This window comes from Rana temporaria, chromosome 11, assembly GCF_905171775.1.
Source record: "Rana temporaria chromosome 11, aRanTem1.1, whole genome shotgun sequence".
NCBI lineage: Eukaryota > Metazoa > Chordata > Amphibia > Anura > Ranidae > Rana > Rana temporaria.
The window spans coordinates 127921282-127946688 of NC_053499.1; the positions used below are offsets into that span (position 1 = coordinate 127921282).

The 25407-nt window shown below is 43.7% G+C and overlaps 1 protein-coding gene across 1 annotated transcript in view; it reads right to left on the bottom strand.

Moving 5' to 3' along the window:
• Positions 1–25407, bottom strand: part of LOC120917656 — a 333509-nt gene that overhangs the window by 182207 nt on the left and 125895 nt on the right. The window contains exons 3-4 of the mRNA XM_040329109.1: positions 6929–7064; positions 2717–2879 (exon numbers count right to left, since the gene is read on the bottom strand). Of these exons, the coding sequence (XP_040185043.1) occupies positions 2717–2879; positions 6929–7064 (299 nt within the window). The remainder of the gene's footprint in view (positions 1–2716; positions 2880–6928; positions 7065–25407) is intronic.

Below are 25407 nucleotides of genomic sequence, written 5' to 3' on the forward strand. Positions count from 1 at the left end.
TATTTTCAGAAAGACGTTTAGAAAATCCATGTCTATCTATAGGCAGGTGGATGTAAACAGACCTGCATCCATTTACATCTGCTTACTTCGGAGTCTGTCCAGGTCCGGAAAAAAATGCAAAAATCTGTGCCCCTTTTCATTTTTCCATTCCTAAAGGTGATGAATCTGAAGTAGCTTGATGTAAACGGATGCAAGTCTGTTTGCATTCCTGGTGCCCATGGATCAATCATGAGTCCAGAAGGCCCCGTTTTAAAATTCAGAAAAAAAATGAATGGGCACTAAGACACATAGGCCTCGTACACACGACCATTTTCCTCGACAGAATCCATCAAGAAACTTGGTGGCAGAGCTTTTTTGCAGAGGAAAACGGTCGTGTGTATGTTTTTCATCGAGAAAACTGTCGTGGAACTCGACGAGAAAAAAAAGAGAACTTGTTTTTATTCGTCGGGAGTCTCAATTTCATCGTCGTGTTTCTCGTCGTGCTGGTTTACGACGAGAAACACGATCGTGTGTATGCTAAGAAACCCGTGCATGGTCAGAATAAAGTATAAGATGGGAGCGCACATTCGGTAAAAGTAGCGCTTGTAATGGAGATAGCACATTTGTCACGCTGTAACAGACTGAAAGGTGCAAATAGTCTCCTACCAAACTTTTACTTAACACGCAGTAACATGAGATTAGCAAAAGCAGCCCCAAGGGTTGTGCCAGTGGAATCGAACTTCCCCTGCCGTCGTATGTGTTGTACGTCACGGCGTTTGAGAACGAGGAGATTTGGTCTTGACAGTGTGTACGCAAAGAAAGCTTATCAAGATTCTCGACAAGCCTAACAAGGAACTCGACGAGGAAAACGATGTTTCATTTACGATGAGTTCTGCGGTCGTGTGTATAAGGCCTGACTGTATATATAGCTTTAAACTATGCTAGTTCCAGCCGCAATACACAAGCTGCAAGCCCCGCCACAGGTGTGCAGGATGACATCTTGTTCACTAAGCCCCACCCTTCAGGTTTTATGAGATTGACATTCTCAGGGAGCAGTTAGGAATTTGCTCCCTGTAGACGTCAATCAGACAAAATGAGTAGGGCAGGGCTGGAGCCGGCATGGTTAGTGGAGAGTGTATCAAGGGATAAAATAAAAGGCGGGTGATAGAATTCCTTCTGGCGAGTTTCTAGAGTGAAATGGTGGTGGCCACAAAAGGGTGTGCACACTGTGGTTGAAGATAGAAGATTGTATATATTGAAGACACACCCACACATTGGGGGAGATTTACTAAAACTGGAGCACTCAGAATTTGGTGCAGCTGTGAATGGTAGCCAATCAGCTTCTAACTTCAGCTTGTTTAGTTGAGAGAATAAAACCTGGAAGCTGATTTGTTTATATGCAGAGCTGCACCAGATTCTGCACTCTCTAGGTTTAGTAAATAACCCCCACTGTTTTCAGTTGGAACACTTATTGGATGCACTTTAAATTGATGCACTTGAATTCTGGAGTACGGGACAATTTATATTGGTTTTTGGACTCTCGGATAGACATTGAGTTAAATGGTTATTTATTTACATGATGTATTTTGCATTTATTTATGAATTTTTAAATTATATTATTTTTATTAAAGTCGAAGTAAACTCATCCATTTTACTGTTTCAAATAAGTTACATTTCTGGCACGTGCCAAGAATGTAACCCTGCCATTGGTTGGGCTCTTAAAGTAGTTGTAAACCCACTTTGACAACTTGCACCTACAGGTAAGCCTAGATTAAGGCTTACCTGTAGGTGCAAGAAATATCTCCCTAACCTACACGGTTAGGGAGATATTTGCAGAAAACTCTGCACCAATATCTACGGCGCACTGAGCGTCCCGGCAAAATGAATGGGATCATGCCGGGATTATGCCGGTCCCTCGCGCATGCGCGGGAGTGACATCATCGCCGCTCCGGCCAATTACAGCGCCGGAGCGGCGATACCAGGAGGAAGCTCTGAGGGGACATGGCGGTGGTGGCGGAGGGGAACGAGGAGCACTTTGAGGGCTTTGATTTCAGGTAAGTGCCACATAATGAGCTAGTGTGCTATGCATACTAGCTCATTATGCCTTTCTCTTGCAGGTGGGTTTTTTTTTCTGGATTATTTTAAGAGGGTTTATTTCCTCTTTAACCAGACTGTCAAACCATCCAATAGATAGTGTCATGACTAATCACATGTGCAGCATCATGGCAGTTGAAGATTAAACAGAGGCCCAGATGGCAGCTTCCTTGGCTGAAAACGATAGGAGGGTTTACTTCCACTTTAAGTAGTTTACTCAGAGATGAACTGATACTTTTTTTTATCACACACGTTGAGTACACCGTCTTTTCTAGTTATTTTTTTTTGTCGTTTAGGACATATATACAGTAGTAGGGCTATCAATGTTTTATATTTTTCAGCAATAGAAACCCGATAGTGGTTCTAAAAAAAAGTGTTTGATGTTAGACATATTCTAATACATTTCACCCTGTGGAGATATTTAAGCACAAGTCATATTTTATTACAGTTATTTGTTTTACATGCAAATCTGCACAAAGCATTAGGTATCTGGCAACCACACACATCTGTTGGATGACCATCATTGCAAACATGTCTTAGTGGAATGGACATTCGAAGTCCAACCCAGAATCTTAAGTTACAAAGGTACTTGTCATAATGAGCTAAAACATATTCAAAACATATCTGGACTTGATTATCTTACTGGTCTGAATCCGAATCATCCTCTTCCTCTGTGCTCTCAGAGTCACTGAACACAGCTGAGAATGTGCTCTCATTCTCTTCCTCATTTTTAGATTCAGTGGGAGATGGTTTTGGTTTTGGAGGACCTTTGGGCCAGAGGTTGTCTTGATACTCCTTTAGCACCTCTACAAATAATAAAGATATTTGACTATTATTACAGATCAAGTAATACCATGCAACAGTTTTATCACAGGGCAGTTTATTTATTAACAAAACGTGGAGACGTAGTTGTGCAGTAACCCCGTGCAACTAAACAATTACAAAATTTTACTAGTCTGATTTTAATAAATCGATAATAGTTTGTATAAAAATTACAAGACATCAATACTCTTAAAGTGCTTGTAAAGTTATTTTTTTTACTTTTACCTACAGTAGGTAAAAAAAATATCTCCTAAACCTTTATGGTTTAGGAGATATTCCCCTCGCAATGAGCCGCTGAACGCAGCGGCACATGCGCACAGGGGATTTTAGGCTTAAGGTTCGGCAGCCGGAAAGAAGTCTCCCATTCGTGGGAGAGACGACATCGCGGCTCCAGCCACTCACAGCGCTGGAGCCACGATTCTTGGAAGACACGCAGAGGCAAAATGTCAGCTGCCTCGGCGTGGACCGGGAGGGACACCGACGCCTCGTTCTAAGATAAGTATTTCATAATGAGCTAGTATGCTGTACATACTAGCTCGTTATGCCTTTTCCCTTACAGGTGTAAAGAAAAAAAAAAGTCAGCCGGTTTACTACTGCTTTAAAGTACTTATATGACAAGTCAAATTGTTGTTTGATTTCAACACAACAAAGCAATCATCTGTGTATGATCAAACATGATAATGTTCAACCTTCTCAATGTCTGCTAGACAAACAAGAAAATATTTAGCAACTCCTTTGATCTCTGTTGAATAGGAGATCTCTGCTGATTAAGGAGAGATAAGCATTGGTGACTCATGTACTGCTTTATTGCTAATTCACTATAAATCAGATGTGCATGTTGGACGAACAAACAATTGTTCAAGGGTCTGGATTGGGAGGCATCATATATGTATACTTTTACATTATTAACCACCTCAATACTGCACGCCGTCATATGATGTACTAGTATTGAGGTGAGGATATCCGAATGATGGGTGCAGCTACAGGCATCATTCACATATCCATCTTTTCAGCCGGCGATTCCGCGCACCATAAGAACGATAAAAGCGGCGGTTCCGTGCCGTCGGGGGCCCAGAGAACGAAACGGCCTGCGCTGGCTCAAGACGATAGAGACATTCTTATTGACCCCGCATCTCTCCATAAAGAGGACCTGTCACAATGATTCCTATTAAAAGGGCCGGCGTAAGCCCGCGTAATTCAAAGTAGCAAGGCAGTGGGCGTGTTCTATTAAAAGGGATGTTTACATTCCTTGTAATAGGAATAAAAGTGATCATTTTTTTTAAAACAGGTGTAAAAATAAAAAAAATTAAGTAAAATAAAAAATCAGATTAAAAATATTTTTTTTTTAAATGCCCCTGTCCCCAGTAGCTCGCGCTCAGAAGCGAACACACACATATGTCCCGCCCACATATGTAAACGCCATTCAAACCACACATGTGAGGTATCGCCGCGTGCGTTAGAGCATGTGCAACAATTCTAGCACTAGACCTCCTCTGTAACTCTAAACTGGTAACCTGTAAAACAAATTAAAACGTCGCCTATGGAGATTTTTAAGTACCGAAGTTTGGCGCCATTCCATTAGTGTGCGCAATTTTAAAGCATGACATGTTAGGTATCTATTTACTCGGCGTAACATCATCTTTCACATTATACAAACAAATTGGGCTAACTTTACTGTTTTGTTATTTTTAAATTCATGAAACTTTTGAAAAATTATTGCGCAAATACCGTGCAAGATGAAAAGTTGACCGCCACTTAATTCCCTAGGGTGTCTGCTAAAAAAATACATATAATGTTTGGGGGTTCTGAGTAATTTTCTAGCAAAAAAATTAAGATTTTTACATGAAGCAGAGAAGTGCCAGAATAGGCCCAGTATTGAGGTGGTTAAAGCATAAATCATCAAAAAAAAAAAAAGCTAATTAAAAGATAAAATAAGAACAGCACTTCTTGCTATATTGGTTACCTTTAACCACTTGACCTTTGGAAGGTTTTGCACCCTTCATAACCAATTTTTTGCTATTCAGCACTGTGCTACTTTAACTGGTAATTTGCTTGATCATGCAACATAATATTTTTTTTTTTCATAAATCAAGCTTTTTTTGTGGTATTTCATCACAGTTTTTTATTATTATTATTATTATTATATAAACAAAAAAGACAGAACATTTTAAAAAATAAAACCAATATTCTTTTTTTTTTCGAAAATATTTTTTATTGAGAAATTTTACAACATACAATCCCCAATGATATACAATGCAAGGTATTCATTTACATTTATAATGCGTTCATAAAAGTGCCTTGAAACATATCCTCAAAAAACAATATTTTCTACGTCGCCCCACCTTTCCATGTGTCCTGCCCCCTAATCTACATGCGGGGCACCAGATGTATGGATTCCAATCAGGGTTTTTTTTTTATTTAACTACGTGATTAGAGTCAGAGGTTCTAATAGGCTTCAAAAAGGGTGGGTTCGGGGTGCAGAACAGTTGTGGAACAATAATAAATTAATATTCGCTATTGTTACACTTATTCTCCTTCCAGCCAATCATGAAGCGGGTCTGAGACCCATTTCCTAATTGGCCAAAAGGAGAAGCGTTACAATTGGCCTAGGAGATGCACAGCAAATGGCGCCATGATACTGAGGAGAAGACACAAGGGAAGTCGCTCAGATGGAAGCACTGGCCGCGCCATAGATGGGGTAAGTACCAACTGATGGGGGGGGCAGATGACCCGACCTACCGACCGGACCGGGGGTGTGAGGGGGCATGGTGGGTGGCCATGTTTGCCATCCCCCATTAGCGGCCACTGCTTTCTGTTATAAAACATATCCAATAAAAATAGTCAAGATCAAATTTCTTCATACATTTTAACCCAAAATATATTCTGCTACATGTTTTTGGTGAACGAAAAATCCCAATAAATATATATTGATTGGTTTTTGAGAAAGTTATAGCATCTACAAACTATGTTATATATACTGGAATTTACGCAGCTATAGGCGCTATACTGTAATGGCAGTGATTTAGAGTGACTTATAGTGGGACTGTGATAGGGTCACGAGTGATCCGGAAAGGAAACTGTCTGGGAGGGTCACTCACTGATGTTGACATCGCTAGTTATGCTAATACAGTGATCAGTGATAATACTGTACACTGGCGCTGTACTTATTATGACACTGGCTGGGAAGGGGTTATATACTCCCAAACGGCAACATCAAATAGACACTTCAAAGTCCACAATGTACTCCAAATGGCTCTGGGGAAGAGGGGATCCCCCCTGGAAACGCATCAGATGTTTAAAAATCTTCTGGCGATTTGGACTTGCCCAGTGGATGAGACTGTTTGGACATTGGACATGGCATTGTGGACTTTGACAAGCCTATTTGATGTTGCTCTTTGTGAGTATACAACTGCATGTTTATACTAATAAAGCTATCACAAAGGTAATGCGCTAGGCTTGTGTTTTTGCAGTTTTCCTCCTGGGTTTCCCTGGTCGTTTTTTGGGGGGCAGCAAAGCAAAGGTTTGAATAGCTGAAGACTGCATATTGAATGTGTGCCAACACACTCCTTTCGAGCGCAGGAAATTGGTCATTTTTGTGTGCAGATGGGCTCTGCCTGACCTTTGGGTCCTGGTAGAAAGATGCATCAAGGCTCGGGGCATCCATCCCTAGCCAAATGCAACTGCTGAGTGTGCCGCTACAGGCAAACCGCTATGGTTCCTCTCAGCCTGTCATTATTTGATGTTCACATACTCCTGTGATCCCAGCCGCAAGAATCTGCTGTATGTAGGTAATTGCCCATGTGAAAGAGGTCTTCTCTCGCCATACATGTCTATGGGTAATAAGGCTGAAATTGGTCAAATGCGGGCCAGATGGTGGTCAAGCGCAGATCAAAAGCAAGTAAAAGAATTTCAGAAACATCTCAAATCAGATCAATGTAAGCCCAAAGCTTGATGACACAGACCCTCAGTTTAAATCATTAGAATTAGAGATACTTGCTTCCTTTAAATGAAGAAACAATAACAGCATGCATACCTTGATGGTCCCGTAGTAGAAGAATGGTCTTTGCTCCTTGGGCACACACAGTAGATCTTAAAACCTCCACTCCAATATCAGGCAAGCAAACGTCAAATAGAGCAATAACGGTGTTAAGCAAGTCCCAGTTGGATACCTAGATGAAAAATAAAAAATTTCCAGGTCACTGACTCAATCTCTAGGTGTGTCTGCACTGTCTGGTGACCACGGAAGACTCTCCTTGGGGATCTCCAATCATTTATCACTGGCAGGACAGCTAAACATAACCAGTCAGGTAAATTAACTTCACAATGCAACATGGCAGCAGCATTTAGGATCCCCAAGAGAGGTAAAGACAGCATAATATTACTGTACAGGTGCTAAAAGATCCAGTTCTTTTTAAGAATAAACCCTCATTTGTGGATTTGTAATTCCTGTGAATATTTCATGAAGTTTTCATTTTATTCATATGGATACATAAATCTACATGCCTTTTTATTCATGCAAAAATGACTTCCACTGAAATGAAGGATTTACCGTTTGGCATTGCACTGCCTGATACTGTGTACTGCTGACCTCCACTGGCAACAAATATAAGATGTAAGTGAAAGATTACTATAAAAAACATTAACCAACATGCATGCAAAATACAAAAAGCTTGCTTTAAACATTTAACTTTAGTTACAAAATTGAAAAGGAATGACAGACAGATTTAACATGGTCATTTCATTTCCAAGGTTAACTTTCAATATATTTTAGGCTGCATACACATATAGCCAGATTCAGAGAGAGTTACGCCGGCGTATCAGTAGAGCAAAACATCAATATTGTGTAATCAGCAGCTCATGCACCACTAATTATTGATTTTTTACATCTCAGCCCTGAGCAATGGTGGCACCCGAAAGAATGCACAAAAGTCCTTAAAGGGGAGTTCCAGTCATTTTTAATGTTTATTAAAAGTCAGCAGCTACAAAAAGTGTAGCTGCTGGCTTTTAAAAAACATACACTCACCTGCTCCACGTTCCAGCGACACGCCGGCATAGGCTCCGCTCCTCTCCCCCCCTCTCCGGCCGGCGTCTTCATTCTAAGTGTGGGCACCCGGCCGTGACAGCTTCGGGCTTCACGGCCGGGCACCCACTGCGCATGCGCGAGCGGCCCTGCGCCATCCGATTGGACAGCCGATCGCCTGGGACCTGTCACGTGTCCCAGGCGATCGCCTACAGAGAAGGGCTGCCAAAAGGCGATATGACGTATCACCTTAGCAGCCCCTCGGCGGAAGGAGGAAGTGGGACAGGAAATCCCAATCCTCCTGAAGCCCACACTCCCCCCCAAAAAAATTACATGCCAAATGTGGCATGTAAGGGGGCGAGGAGTGGATTAAGCGGAAGTTCCACTTTTGGGTGGAACTCCGCTTTAAGTTAATCGTAAACGTCAGACTTGACATATGAACAAAGCATATTCTTTTATAGTGTGTACTTGTATCAATAAACAGCATTAAGTGTCATTTCTGTCTGCTGCCTCCTTCTTCTGCTATCAGCATGAGTCACTTCTGACAAGTTTTCCTGACACCAAGAGAAAAAAGGTGACAGTGACGGCCTCATCTCAGTTACTGTGTGCTGTGTAAAGGGGGTGTGTCCATTTCCTCTAATCAGCTCTCAGATCTCTCAGCTCTCTACCCCCTGACAGCTCAGACAAGTTTTATACATTTTGCACTTTAAATGGATGTAGAGGAGACAGAGCAGTAGATAAACAGGTACAATGTATGTAGGATAATTTGTTTAATCTCTGTGCATTATCCGAGGATAGTCACTTCATTGGGGATACGGAAGGGTTTGCAACGACTTTAAAAGCAGATGTTTCAATTTATGGTTTATGCAAATTTATGAGCAGCTGACCTGCTGCATTCTAAACACAGGAAGTCAGCTACTCAACACAGGCGCCATTCAGAGAATGCTTTGCATTCCTAAAATGAATGCAAAGCATTCTCTGAATGAACGAGGTGGAGATTGGGCAGTAACATGGCACTCAGAACCTAGTAACAATTAGAGATTTTCCTAGTTTGTGACGGAAAATATTAATTATATGAAGACAGGAGGCGAGTATCTTATGCATTATCTTTCTTTATTAATGCCCATAGCAGAAATACAACTTTTTCAGTAATTTCAAGTAGAAAAACGTTTAACTGAAAGAAAAAGAAAAAACTACAACACCCAGCAGCCCTCAGGCTGGGTCTGCCAATCATGAGGCAGGACAGCCGGCATATAAGGGGCTGCCTCCTTAGACCCTTCCTCTTTCTTGAGGCGAATCGGCAGGAAACCTGGAATAGAAAAAACAGTTCGAAACACCGGGAGCCTGGCAAACTGGAACTTCCGGACAGGATTCAGTCGACGGCATCCATGCTCCGGATCCGGAACGCAGTAGGAACCTCCACTTCCGGTCTGTGGTGCACAAAAACCCATGGATCGAAATGGGAACCGCAATCCCGACGGTGATATTGAAAAACGAAGTCCAGGGGCGTATCAGCCTCCGACCTGTAGGATGCGTGATGCAATGACCTAGAACGAGAGAGACAACATCGTGATAGGGTTGGGTTGGGAGGGAAGATACTCGCCTCCTGTCTTCATATAATTAATATTTTCCGTCACAAACTAGGAAAATCTCTAATTATATATCAGACAGGAGGCTCATATCTTATGCAAGTTCAAAGCTACAACAATGTATATATTAAAGATAACAGTCAAAATAAACTACAAAACTGACATAGATATGTGTTCCTCCGTCTAAAGCAGAATTGGTGGAAGGTGGTCGGGACGACCAGTCTGCCGCTAGCAGTAGGTCCTAGAGGGAGCCTACCGAGGTGACGACCTTAATAGCCACCGCCCCTCAGGAGGAGTGGGCACCAACCAGGGTTATGTCAAACCCTGTCATTCCCATGACCGACCGTACCCCTCTGGCTAGCGTAGTCGAGGAAACCGGAAAATGAGGTTAACGTAGGGAACGAGGAGTAGGGAGAATTGCGAAGATCGCAACGGGCCGACAAGGACTCGCAAGTCTGTAGGCAGCGGGACACACACAGGCGTGGATGCGCGGAGAAGAGCGGGTAGAAAACCGCTTGAAGTCCGGTCTTTGTCCTAAGAACTCCGGAAAACCTGATTCTGAGGCGAGAACTGACGCCTGGAAACGTCCAAAGTCCGGACGCCTGACACACGTTAGGCGGAATCAGATACGAGAGGACAGTAAGTTTGAAAGGCAGTAACCTCAAAGATAGAGTGCCATTGTCCCCCCCAGTCCGAGGACCTGGTCAGGGCCTTGGTCACATCCAAGAGTGTTGATACTTGGGCGAGATGGGCGTTTCAAACCTAACATCTACCAAGTCGGCACACCGACGGATGTCTACCCACCGGGCAAGTCTACAAGGGAGCGGTAGGCTGAGATCGCAGAGCGATAGACGTTAAGGGAGCTAAAGGGCCTCCCGGAATCAAAAGTCCGCCCAACAGTTGGCCACTACAAACCCAGGCGCCTGAACGGGATCAACCTGTCGTTGATCACACCGAGAAACCCAGAGACCCCCGGCTGATCGAGATGCCGATCTATTCCCGGGTCCAGGCCAAGGAAAAAGGGATCCCTAGTCGCTCTTGAAAAGTCGCTGTCCGCGACCGGCATCCCGAAACCAACCCTGCGAAGAGAGGTAGGATGTGTTTCGTGAGTAAAGAGTGCAGATCCCCCTTCGGACTGGCAAGGAGATGAGGGGAGTGAGGAAGCAACCTGGGGAGATCCACAGTCCTCTCCAGAAGGAGGGGAAAACCATGGTTGTGTCGGCCACCGTGGAGTGAGCCGCACGACTGATGCTCTCAGGTTTGCTACGAGAAGGAGGACCCAGAGGGTCATCGGGAACGGGGAGAAACGCGTAATGTGTCCCCAGTGACCAGGTTGGCCGAGGGCGTCCACAGTGTGCGCCTCCGGCTCCCGGTTGTAAAAGTGCGGGAGCTGATAGATGAGGCGAGAGGTGAACGGGTCCATAGAGAAGGATCCCTTAGGTGAGCGAGGGCCAGGAACACTGGTCGGTGCAGTCGGCAATCGCTGGAATCGGCCAGGTAACGAGAATTCCAATCTGCCACCATATTGGAATAGCCTGGGCTATATTCCGCATCCGGAATGATGTTGCGTTCCAGGCAGAAAGGCCCAAAGTCTTTTGCCAGAACCGCTAGGACTGGATCTGGGGCCCCCAAAGCGATCAACGTACTGGACTGTGGTTACGTTGTCTATCTGCAAGAGCACACAGCAGGTTGATGTGTGTGGCAGTAGACTCCTGGTGGCAAGAAAGCCGCCGGGATTCTAGTGATGATGTGCAGCAGAGATTCCTCTGCGGACCGCGTCCCTCCTGTGGACGAGGGGCTGCACCGAGTACCCCAGCCGAGGCGGCTGGCATCCGACCCTATGACGAAATCCGGTGTAGAATTGATGACGGACTCGCCGTTCCGTTTGACGGCATGACGTAAACACCACCGTAGTTCCACTATGGCTTCTGCGTCCAAAGTGACTTCGTCTGCATAGCGAAAACCCCCAGCGAAGGTGTAGAGCCTCGAGTCTCTGGGGGGCTCGATAGTGAAGAGGGGCTGGGAAATGGCCTGGATTGACGCCGATAACAGGCCGACTAAGCGAGCCAGTCCGCGTAAGGACACCCGTTGCTTGCCCAGCACGATACTGATCTAACAGTGGAGATGCGGCCACGCTGAGCCCTGGTCCATGACATTGTAGACTATCCTGGGCTTGAACCCAGAATCAAATGCATGCAGGGCAGGCACCCTAGCCCTGAGCTAAACCTGCTCCTTTGCAGATGGTGCCTAATTGGTCATGGGCAGCCGACGGATCGCTCGGTTGGTGTGATTTATGAGGAGTCCCAGATCCTGAAGCGATCCGCCCGTCCAGGAGGCGTGTTTGTTCGGCAGGTGAGGAGAACGAGCCATTAAGAGTAGGTTGTACAAGTAGATGATCCACCTCGCCCCTGTTCCGCAGGGTGCCGTAATTTGGTGAGATTCCACAAGTTAACACTGGGCGATAACCGTCCCACTTTCCCTGACCAGGAAAATGAACGCTTGTTTGGTCCAAGGTCTTGCAACTCGTTGTCTATTAGGACGGTGTACAGGTTTGAAAACCCGAATGGGATGGGGGACCAGGTCCATGTCTGGTGATCCCGACTAACATGTCTACGGCGGCCGATCTGTGTTCTGATTCGGCTAGGTGGGACCGTTGGGGTCAAGTTTCCTTAGGATTGAGCGGCGGCGTTCTGTCGAACACGAAGTGTACGTGCATTCCAGGAGGCAAAAACTGCCCGTTGGGCCCAGCCCCTAAGTTGGGCTAGGTCAACCGGCTGTACAGAGGCGGTAGCCTGCTCACTAAGGCGTAGGGTTTGGTGATAGGTCCAAAGATCTAAGACCCTGTCCTGTGTGGTCTTAAAAGGTCCTCTCTATACCCCTAGGAATACTTCCCGTGCTTGGTGAGATACCTCAAGAGTATAGGTCCACCTCGGGAGTGTGCACAACCTTACTTGGTAATGGAAAGGCGGGCATTCCGCCCACAACATGTTTCGGTTAGCTCTACCGACTGATCTCTGGATCCAGTATTCGATATATTGGGGTGCCCAGTCACCGGAGTGTGGATGGAAAATCGCCCCCTGATCGAAAAATGGCTCTCCACGAGAGTCCAATAATGTTTCACCCCGGGACACAGGGTTGGCGTCGTCATGAAGCGCCATGTGCCCACTGCTCACATAATCATCGTCATCATCCTCAGACTCAAGGTGTTAGCCGCCTCGGACTCCGTGGACTGTTCTAGAAGAATCCACTAATGAGTCTGGCTTAGTCCGTCTAGTGGACTGCTGCCTCTGCATGTGCATCTCCCCGAGGCTCGGGGGTCAGTTGGAGTCTGGGAGGGCAGTGGGTCGGCAGTCCTGGGAGGGTACTGCCTGGGACATGTTATTTACTTCCCCTGCCGGAGAGTCGGAGGCGGTGTCATTGGGACACCTTGCCCTATTTAGGGGCGGTATACCATTGCCGGCTGGTCCGGACATAGGGGCGCAGGTGGGTTGGAACCGATGCCATGGTAGCCTGGATGGACCTACCGATCAGTTCTTGAACCTGTGCCGCACTGAGATAGGCTCGGCCTGCCAGGACTGTGTCCACCCCGGCAGGGGCGCTAGCAGGGGTAAGGTCCAATCGTCAACCACAGGAGAAGAATCTGCTGTCTGCGGACAGCACCGTAAACAGTACAGTAACATATGGGAGGCATGTACAGGAACATGCTATAAATTTATTTATTTGTTCGTACATTCATATAAATATTTATTTATTTATTTAGATTTTGTTTATCTATATTTTTATTAATTATTTTCCTGATAAATGAGGTATCTATTCTAGGGAATAAATTCCCCAGAAACAAGAATTAATGAGTAAATATTTATTTATTTATTTAATTAGATTTAGATTATTTAATTTATTTATTTATTTAATTATTTTATTTAATTTATTTAATTTAATTTATTTAATTTAATTTATTTAATTTATTTAATTTATTTAATTAATTTATTTATTTATTTATTTAACTTATTTAATTTATTTATTTAATTAATTAATTAATTTATTTAATTTAATTATTTAATTTATTTAAAGTCATATATAGATTATAGAGATGGTATCGCAGGTTCCTGCCTCCAACACCGCTGACAGCTTGCGGTGGGAGGAGAGTCAGGTGAGGAGAGCCTGACGAGATTATAACTCCAGAGGCGAAGTCTCGCGAGACTACGGCCTCTGGAGTCCCTACTGAGCCGTGGATGTGAGGGACAAAGCGGTCGATGAGATCCGCTCTTTCCCGTCCTGCTCGGAGATAGGGAGGGGGGGGGCAACGCCGAGGTGTCACCCGGGTCGAGAGAGGCACCGTAGACGGCGAGAGGGGAGAGGAGCAGCCGCGGCGGAGGCTCCGCCCACCGACCGAGCGCGCGAAGGCGAGCGTGGGGAGGAAGGAGGCGGGGGGACAGCTGCCCAGAGATGGCGCCCGCTGAGGGAGCGAGGGAACAGCACGGACCCCGCACGGAGGACGCCGCAGCGCTCCAGCGCCAGGGAAGGGGAAAGCCCAAGTCAGGATGACTAAAGTAACAGAAATTAAAGTGAAAGATTTCAAAATAAGGCTCAAACATAACTACCTGACACCGTGCGGTGTCAGGGAAAACAGACATAAAAGTGCAAAAATCGGGGGAATAACAGGGGGGAACCCCCCATATTCCACAACTTTACAGATAAAACAACCAAAATTTCCAACAAGACTACCTGACATCGGGACATCCGGTATCAGGGAGACAGATGTAAAAACGTAAAATCGGGGGAATACAAGGGAAAAACACCCAATATTCCACAATATATTAAACATCATTCAACAAGGTTACCTGACACCACATTCGGTATCAGGGACAATATATATATATACAATCAAGGAATAAAGTTATATGAAGTACTTATCTTGTATGCTCTGCCATGAGCAGAAAGAAAGAGGAAGGGTCTAAGGAGGCAGCCCCTTATATGCCGGCTGTCCTGCCTCATGATTGGCAGACCCAGCCTGAGGGCTGCTGGGTGTTGTAGTTTTTTCTTTTTCTTTCAGTTAAACATTTTTCTACTTGAAATTACTGAAAAAGTTGTATTTCTGCTATGGGCATTAATAAAGAAAGATAATGCATAAGATATGAGCCTCCTGTCTGATATATAATTGGAGATTACTAGAGTAGCAGTGTCCACTACAGTGATTTTCAGATTTAAGGGGCATTGACCAGGTATGGCATACACATAGTTGCATTGGTCCAAACTGACCCAATGTAAATGTGTATAAAATATTCATGCCTGGAATTCCTCTTTAACTAGTCATATCTGTAAATTATTGTCTAGGTCAGCCTTTCTCCACCTTTTCAACACAGAGGAACCCTTGAAATAGTTTTTTGGTCTCAGGGAACCCCTGCTTAAAATTTTAAATCTACAACTCATGATACATTAGTGTGATGGTCAGTGGGAAGAATGGCCCTTACACTTGTGGTCATTGGGAAGAATTACCTCCTTACAGATGGCTACAGATAGCTAAAAATATCAATGGTGTCAGTGGGAACTTATCTGAGAGGCAGCAATTGCCCGATGAAGGAACCCCTATCAACCTCTGGAGGAACCCTAGGGTTCCATGGAACCCTGGTTGAGAACTGGTCTAGGTTCACTCTGCACATCTAGTTTAGAAAATTCGTAGGCATAAAAATGGGTTTTTGGTGCACTGAGATCAATGTCCCCAAAATGCCAAATTCTGTGTTGCCTATATTGAGGATAGTAACAATTTGAAAGATTTATCCAATTACTTGTAACCAGAAGGGTCTAATCCTCTTAGGCCTCTATAGGTTAACCAGAGGACAACGGTCTGATGGACCGTTTTCATCGGTCCAAACCGATCGTGTGTAGGCCCCATAGGTTAAAAAAAAGCCAACTTGCTTTAAAATTAACCTATGGATTCCTAACCGATGGGAAAAAACTGATCGTTAGTAGGCACAACCATCGGTTAAAAATCCATGCATGCTCAGAATCAAATCGACGCATGCTTGGAAGCATTGAACTTTGTTTTTTTCAGCACGTCGTTGTGTTTTACGTCACCGCGTTCTGACACGATCGTTTTTTTAACCGATAGTGTGTAGGCACGACGGACCATCAGTCAGCTTCATCGGTTAACCTATGACAACGGTCCTTCAGACCGTTCTCATCGGATGGACTGATCGTGTGTATGAGGCTTTAGAGGTTCTGATAGAGATTAAAGATGCATGTGGAGGTAATTAGCTTTCAGGAATGACTGTTGATCACCTTAAAATATATGCTTTATGGTATGGTATGATACCTTCCTTCTGCAATGATGGATGTTTGTAAAAGGCACTAAGCCCATCACTCTGTGCAGAAAACACTATCTAAGGAAGCTACTCCAGATGACATTATTTATTTATTGTCTTGAAGTCATGACAGCTACACAGTCAATGCTGCCAACTCTCTGAGAGCATATGCTACAGTAAATGCAGACATATAAATATAACATGTCATAAAAGGGGACACCACCTAAGTAATAGTTCAGTTTTTGGTAGATTCCACTGCATTCAAAACTCAAAAAAAAATTCTCTCTAAATGACAAAAGTGATAGTTTAGCTTTAGATATTCTAGTTTTAGTGGCACTTTAGCGCTGTTTGAGTGGTGCTTTTCGGCCACTAGCGGGGTGCTTTTAACCCCCACTAGCAGCCGAACAAAGGGTTTAAAGCACCCATGTTGCGGCGCTTTGGAAGCACTTTTCAGGTACTTCAGAAGTGCTGCCCATTAATTTTAATGGGCAGGGCGTTTTGGGAGCTCTTTACAGTAGTTTTAGCTGCGCTTTTGGCCTGCTAGCGGCCCATTAAGGGGTTAATAGTGCCTGCAAAGCGCCGCTGCCGAATCGATTTACAGGCAATTCTGCCGCGCTGCCCATTAATTGCACTGCGTCGCACTGCGTCGCTTTAACTGACAAATGCGGGGTCGTGCCCAAATAAAATCAATGCCCTTTTTTCCCCACAAATAGAGCTTTCTTTTGGTGGTATTTGATCACCTCTGTGTTTTTAATTTTTTGCACTATAAACAAAAATAGACCGACAATTAAAAAAAAAAAAAGATACTTTTTTTACTTTCTGCTATAAAAAATATAGAAAAAAACAAATTTCTTCATCAACTTAGGCCAATATGTATTGATACATATTTATGGTAAAAAAAATCCCAATAAGCAGATATTGATTGGTTTGCGCAAAAGTTATAGCGTTTACAAACTATGGAATAGATTTAGGGACTTTTATTTTTATTTACTGGTCTGCGATTTTTAGCGGGACTGCGACATTGTCGCAGACAAATCTGACACTTATGCCGCGTACACACGATCATTTTCCGGCTTGTAAAAAACAAAGTTTTTCAGCCTCTAGAAAAAACAAAGTTTTTTCCAACTTCACCATTAAAACGACCTTCCCCACACATGATCGTTAAAAAAATGCTCTAGCAAAGCACGGTGACGTACAACACGCCCGGGTTTTTAACGTCGTTTTAGCCCACACACGGTTATTTTTTACAACCCGAAAAACAACATCGTTTAAAACGTTGTTAAAAAATGCAGCATGTTCGAATTTTTTTTTTTTGGTCGTTTTTCAGAACCCGAAAAATGATGTGAAGCCCACACACGATCATTTTAAATGACATTTTTTAAAAACGTAGTTTTTTACATGCCGAAAAATGATTGTGTGTATGCGGAATTAGGTTACTTTCACACTGAGGTGCTTTACATTCACTTTACATTCAATTCCTCTTTAACATATGAGGCAATACACTTTCGTTTTAAAATTCAGTAATATTTTAAAGCCTAATGCCTGTTACACATAATGAGAAAATTGGACAAAGAATACCGCTTTCAAATCAATCGTATGATAATCTGGCTGTTAGTACACAGCATTCGAGAGCCGATCATGAAAATGTATGCAAAATGATCTAAAGGACCAAGCACAAACATTTTTCTCGTACCATACCAGAACAAACGATTTTCATTTAATCAGTACAGTATGCATCCCATTGAGTGACCAAGACTGCACATGCTTGGAAATCAAGAATATATTAAAATATAATAATTTAATACATTACATCACTTCCGAAGTTGTATTCTGTCTTACAAAAAATTTTGTAACTTTAGTAACCTCTTCATTTTCGATATGAGACATTAAAAGAAAAACAGATGATCGTTCGACCAATATATTTTTATTGTGTGTACGAGGCTTTACTGCAACTTTTGGTTAATTTTAAATCTTACATTTGGACCAAACAAACAATTTCCTTCTCTAATGCCTGCACCACTATCAGAGCTGTATAAACTGTAGGTAGCATCAGCTACTTACAGTATACAGGGCTGTGTTCCGGCAGCAGGAAGGACTTCATGTTCTGCTTCTGGAACAAAAACAAGTCAGGCCCAGCACTGCTCAGCCATTTACAGGAAGCCTTGTATTTCATGAATGAATAAAGAGCTTCCTCTGATCGGCTGAGGTGGAGAGGTGGGCGGATAGTATCATGATCTCTATCTCCTTGTATTGCACTAATTCTGACTTGATTTTGTTCCAGGAATGAGATGTGAAGTCCCTGTCCTGCTGCTGGAACACAGCACTATATACTGTGGCCCAGATTTTCAAAGGGCTTACGATGGCGCAACGCAATGTACGCCGTCAGAAGTCCTAATCTGGGCCGTCGTATCTATGCGACTGATTCTTAGAATCAGTTACGCATAGATATCCATTAGATCCGATCCATTAGATATCCATTAGCAAAATACGCGAATTCCCGAACGTACGCGCGGTCGACGCAGTGAAGTTACGACGTTTACGTTAGATTTGCACCGCGCAAAGTTGCCCCTGCTATATGAGGGGCAACCAATGTTAAGTATGGCCGTCGTTCCCGCGTCTAAATTTTTAAATTTACGTCATTTGCGTAAGTCGTCCGTGAATGGGGCTGGGCGCCATTTACGTTGACGTCGAAACCAATGACGTCCTTGCAACGTCCTTTGGAGCAAGGCACCCTGGGATATTTTCCGGACGGCGCATGCGCAGTACGTTCGGCGCGGGAACGCGCCTAATTTAAATGCTCCACGCCCCCTACCCGGCTAATTTGAATTAGGCGGGCTTGCGCCGGGTGATTTACGCTACGCCGTCGCAACTTTACAGGCTAGTTCTTTGTGAATAAAGCACTTGCCTGTAAAACTTGCCTGTAAAAAAGCAGATACGTTACGCCCGCACAGTTTTACGCCCATATACGAGAATCTGGGTCTGTGTACCTGTAAGTGGGGTAAAGTCCCCAGCCCTGTGTAAGCTCTGACTAGAGCAATATGAAGCTTACACAATGCTCCTCATCCTCATTTTCAGTGGCTGAATTGATTGGAAAGGAAAGGTGAATATGTGTTGTTGAGGGACAGAATTAAAACAGAATTAAAACATGTAAAACATACCTGTGGATTTGGCCTGCATGGACCATGCATAATCTTACTTTATGAGGATTGGATAAAATGTAGGTGAGCTTATTTTAAATCTATATATAAATATACTGTCCTCTTATACTGTAGATTAGTGTAATGCCTCGTACACACGGGCAAACATGTACGATGAAAACGGTCCGCCGGACCGTTTTCAGCGTACATGCCCGCCCGGAGATTTCTGTATGATGGCTGTACACACCATCATACAGAAATCCGCACGTACATGATACACGGTGACAAGGCCACGCCGTCGCCGCGACGATGACGCGGCGACGTGCGTGGCCCTGGAAGTTCAATGCTTCCACGCATGCGTCAAAGTCATTCGACGCATGCGAGGGATGGCAGCCGCTCGGACATGTACGGTAAGTCTGTACAGACGACCGAACATGTCCGACGGGCAGGATTCCAGCGGGCATGTTTCTAAGCAAGTTTAGAAACATTTGCCCGCTCGAAAACGGTCTGGCGGGCAAATGTACGCTGGAATCCTGTCCGATCTGCCGTACACACGACTGAACATGTCTGCTGAAACTGGTCCGTGGACCAGTTTCAGCAGACATGTTCGGTCGTGTGTACGGGGCCTAAGACTAAACATTACAAGGGTTCCTTGGCTTGGTAGTATGGCTTCAACATATTCTTACAAATATAGGCACCTGAGTCCTCTGTTTTTATATACGGTAAATGTGAGAAATGGGTTTCAATTAGGTGCAGTCTGCAAGCGCTGCAGCACACTAAAATCCACACTCTGTCAGGGATGCTGGAGACTGCTCATATGCGTAACAGGTTTTAATTAGGCTCCTTTGCTGACTCACTGGCTTAAGTGCTGGAGGATCTTTTATTGATCACTTGCTTTGCACTGCTCCAGTCACAATGTCATTTTCTCATTTTGCAAATGCTTATTCCACTGGTTGATTTCTGAGGTATTTATACAGCTACAATGGGTGCAGGAAAGCAGCAGAAAATATATGCTGGGAATAAAAAAAATGCCCATTACTGTCTATTTGCAGGAACTCTAAAACTTACACTTATATTTACTCACATAATAAAATGGTCCAAAATGACTAAGCTCAAAAAGCCCCAACTGATATAGTAACCTAGACTGATGTTAATTTTCATAGCATGTCACAGGAAGCACCCTCGTGGCTAACAGAGGACAGAATTAGAAATAGACTTGAAAAAATTTAACATAAATAAGTCACCGGGACCAGATGGCTTGCACCCGAGGGTCTTTAAAGAACTCAGTCAAGTGATAGCCAGACCATTGTTCCAAATTTTTGAGGACAATTTACTGACTGGAATTGTATCGGCTAATTGGAGAAAAGCCAACATGGCACCAATATTTAAAAAAAGGGACCAATATATATACCTAGGAACTATAGGCCAGTTAGCCTAACATCAAGTCTGCAAGCTATTGGAGGGTATGATAAGGGACTATATACAAGTCATGAAAATGGTATTATTAGAAGTAATCAGCATGGATTCATGAAGAATAATTCTTGCCAGACCAGTTTATTAACCTTCTATGAAAAAGTGAGCTGCCATCTAGATAAAGGAAGGCCTGTGGATGTGGTGTGTCTTTAGATTTTGCAAAGGCATTTGATACAGTTCCCCACAAACGTTTACTGTACAAACTAAGGTCTGTCGGCATGAACCGTAGGGTGAGTACCTGGATTGAAAACTGGCTACAAGGGCGACTCCAAAGGGTGGTGATAAATAGGGAGTACTTAGAATGGTCTTGTGTGGAAAGGGGTCCCCCCCAGGGTTCTGTCCTCATACCAATTTTGTTTAATTTATTCATAAACAATCTGGAGGACGGGATAAACATCTAAATTTCAGTATTTGCAGATGATACAAAGTTAAGCAGGGCAATAACTTCTATGCAGGATCTGGAAACTTTACAAGAAGACTTAAACAAATTAAAGGGGTTGTAAGGGTTACATTTTTTTTTAAATAACAAATATACCATACTTGCCTCCACTGTGCAGTTCGTTTTGCACAGAGTGGCCCCGATCCTCGTCTTCTGGGGTCCCTCGGCGGCTGTCTCGGCTCCTCCCCGCAAGAGCTAACCCCCTTCTTGGGAAGCGCTCTCCCAAGGGGGCTAGCTTGCGGGCACGCTCCCATGTGATACATTGGCGGCCATAACCATAGCCGCCAAGTGTATCACTCGGCCCTGCCCCCAGCGCGCCGCGTTATTGATTTGATTGACAGTAGCGGGAGCCAATTGCTGCGCTGTTATCAATCTTCAATGAAGAGCCACCTTAAGCTGGGGGAAAGCATCACGGGATTTTTTCCCACGGAGTTTCGTGGCTCGAGTAAGTAAAACGTAGGGGTTGAGGGGCCCGAGAGTGCAAGGTGTTTTTTCACCTTAATGCATAGGATGCATTAAGGTGAAAAAACACAAAGGTTTACAACCCCTTTAATGGGGTGGTCAACTACATGGCAAATTAGGTTTAATGTTGAAAAATGTAAGGTAATGCATTTAGGTGCCAAAAATGTGAATTCAACTTACTTACTAGGGGGAGAACCTCTGGGAGAATCTAGGATGCAAAGGGACATGGGGTCCTGGTAGATGGCAGGCTCAGCAATGGCATGCAATTCCAAGCTAATGCAAGCAAAGCCAACAGAATATTGGCATGCATTAAAAAGGGGATTCCCTCCAGAGATAAAACAATAATCCTCCCACTCTACAAGACTGTGGTCTGGCCACATCTGGAGTATGCCGTCCAGTTCTGGGCACCAGTCCTCAAGAAGGATGTGCTGGAACAGGAGAGAGTCCAGAGAAGGGCAACAAAGCTAATTAAGGGACTGGAGGATCTCAGCTATGGGGAAAGACTACAAGCATTGAACTTATTCTCTCTGGAGAGGAGACGCTTAAGAGGGGATATGATATCAATGTACAAATACCGTACTTGTGAACCTAGCATAGGGAAAAAACTTTTCAATGAAAGGAAATATAAAAAGACACACAGCCAAAGACTAAAATTAGAAGAGAAGTAGTTTAACCTTAAACTGCATAGAGTGTTCTTTACTGTCAGGGCTATTTATTAAAAAAAATACTGAAGACTCAGGGCTTTGCCCTAAGCAGGGTTCATTAAAAGCCCAGTTCCAGTTTACAAGCTGTGTTTTGGAACTTACATGAGGTTTTCCCTCTTCATTCCTAATTTAGTGGCATGGGAAAGAAGAGGAAGTGTGGTCTGGAAGCTGGAAATAGGGAATTTTATTTAAGGTTAATACAAATTAAAAAAATAAAACCCTGAAAAAAAAAAAACTAAAGGCACTTGCTGCAATACTTATCCCATCTCTGGAGCTGTCCCCCACAAGACAGTATTCCCAACCTGAGGGTGCTTCATTAGGCTACTCTAGGCTCTCCGCAGGACTTAGGGCCCACCCACTGCCAATGATAAAAGGGGAGGAAAAATGATATCACGGGCCAGACCTAAAAGACCCATAAATGATTTAAAAAAAAGAATGGGGGGGGGGGGTTGCTCCAAGGGGAGTTTGCAGCGGGAAGGGGGAGAGTAAGCAGGAATTGGGCATAGTACACATTCATTTTAAGTACAAGAAACACTTTTCAATGTTAAAGCCCGATGTTTCCTAACTAAAGCAGTTAACTTAACTCATCTGGCTCATTCAGATAATCCTACTGAAGAACTACTTAACATGTATCAGAAACAATGAATTACAGCCAAACACAGTGCTAGATAACAGGCACAATAAGATAGCTTATGATTCTTAAAGTAGTTGTAAACGTCTGTCTTTTAGTTCTACCTATAGGTAAGCCTATAATAAGGCACAGTAGTTAGCCCAATTTTTTTGTATAATGTCAAAGATGATGTTACACCACGAGAATCGTGATCTTTATTCTAAGCAAAAGAATTGTGATGCTCATTTTAGCCAAAATTGTGCAGCTCTTACTGAAGCAGAGCATGATCCCCTCTCTTCAGAGACTGGGCCACAGGGCAGTATTCCAACATGATAACAACCCCAAACACACCTCCAAGAAGACCACTGCCTTGCTAAAGAAGCTGAGGGTAAAGGTGATGGACTGGCCAAGCATGTATTCAGACCTAAACCCTATTGAACATCTGTGGGGCATCCTCATACGGAAGGTGGAGGAGCGCAAGGTCTCTAACACCCACCAGCTCCGTGATGTCATAGAATAGTGGAAGAGGACTCCAGTGGCAACCTGTGAAGCTCTGGTGAACTCCATGCCCAAGAGGGTTAAGGCAGTGCTGGAAAATAATGGTGGCCACACAAATTGACACGTTGGGCCCAATTTGGACATATTCAATTAGGGGTGTACTCACTTTTGTTGCCAGCGGTTTAGACACACACACACATACCATAGTTTGTAGACGTAATAACGTTCATGCAAACCAATCAATTTACACATATTGAGATTTCTTTTTTTTACCAAAGACATGTAGCAAAATATATTTTGGCCAACATTTATGAAGATTTTTTTATTATTATTATTGGATATGTTTTATAGCAGAAAGTATTAAAATATATTTTTTTTTTCCAAAACGTTGTATTTTTTCATTTATATAATAAAAAATAAAAACCCAGTGGTGATAAAATACCACCAAAAGAAAGCTCTATTTGAAAAAAATATATATAAATTTAGTTTGGGTACAACGTTGACAGCGCAATTACCAGTTAAGGTAGTAAGTGCAGAATAGCAAAAAATGGCCTGCTCATGCAGGGGTTAAAACATGGCTCCAGTCCTGCGGGAACGCGTGGGAACGATGTCCCTGCACTTTTTTCACAGCAGGAACGCCGTTCCCTTTGTAGCTTTGTTTTCCTGTAAATAAAATAAAAGGGCTTACTAAAATCACCCCCACTCCTACTTGCTTAGGGGGCTACAATTACATTTTACTGGGCCCCATCAGGTAACCAGAGGGGTGCAGGAGGTGGGAGCATTGAAGGGACTTTTTTCTCAATTTTGGACACAGGTACATCATCCTGCACAGCGCTGCATTCTCTATAGTTCGGCCGGCTTCTCTCTTCCTTCCCCAGCGCCTGCCTAAGTGATCTGTATCTGCTCCTCTCTCAGGTGCTGCGACTGATGTTGGCAGCGGACAGGGAGGGTCCTGGAGGGAGCAGTAAAACAAATCCTGGCGGCGGCTAGCACACAGTGAGTCAGATGGCATGCCATACATGTATTATTAAATAGGATCCTCGCTGTGCTTTATGATCTTTACCACTAGAATAATCACCTAAACAGCACAGCAGGTGCTCAGTTCTGTCACATGCTGTTGGGTGCTCTTAAGTTATGGCTGTACTGTGTGTCAGTGGCGGAATTATAGGGGTCGCTGAGGTCGCCATGGCGACTGGGCCCCTTGCTGCAGGGGGCCCTTGAGGGCCCCCTGTATACTTTGATGTGAGGAGCAGCATCCCCGATCCTCAGCCGAACTGTACTAGGCACTGTGCACTGCAGGGAGCTGGTCGCACGGAATAGACCTAAAGTGAAAGCAGTGCTGTGCTCTTTATCTCCCCCTACAGTGCAGTACCCGGCAGGAAGAGGTAAAGTAAAGGTCTTTTGTTTTTTATAAGACTATGTATCTACTGTGAAAAAGTATATATAACGTGTTTAAACCAATAAACCAAAAATTATATATAAAACAGCGCTCAAGTGTGTGTGATCCACACTGTGATGAATAATAAATAATAATAATCCAAAGATAAATGCAAATGAGTCAAAAGCCCGTGATAAAAGTGTTCATAGAAAAACATAAAGTTCATGGAAGAGCGAAAAGGAAAAACATTTCTTTCTCTCCTTCAAGGTGTAAAATCTTCAAAACATATTCAAAGAAATCTTCCACCACACCCGATGTGAAAAAATTGTGAATCCTCCACCAATAGAAATGGCCACTCACCGGAACTATATGCCTAGCACTCTCGTGTTTTGGCACAGTAGCTTTGTTATAGTTAGTTTACATCAGCAGGCGAGCTTCCGTTCCCAGACAGGTGGACAAGTAAGATCCTCATAAATGAAGAAAGTGTGACATAGATGATAACCAAGCTTCCGACATGTTTCGTCGTAAAATTTGACTTATTCATGGAATGAGACCTCATTCCATGAATAAGTCAAATTTTACGACGAAACATGTCGGAAGCTTGGTTATCATCTGATCAGTGACCAATTGCTAACGTGAGAAGATAGGCCAGTTGCGTGTTTGTTCGCCAGTGACCGGCGTTCGGTTTTTCGTTCACGCCAGCTTCAATTTCACTTCCAACACAGTTTGGGGATCGAGTGGTGTGAGTTGCCTGGGTTTTATTTTCTGGGTCCGCCGAGACCATTTCATTTCAGATTTCAGCCGCACAATACAGAGGAATCTTTGCTGTGTATTTATCACGCTTTTTAATTTTGGCATTGTGTGAGTGCATCTTTTGAAGATTTTGCTTGTGGTTTGTGA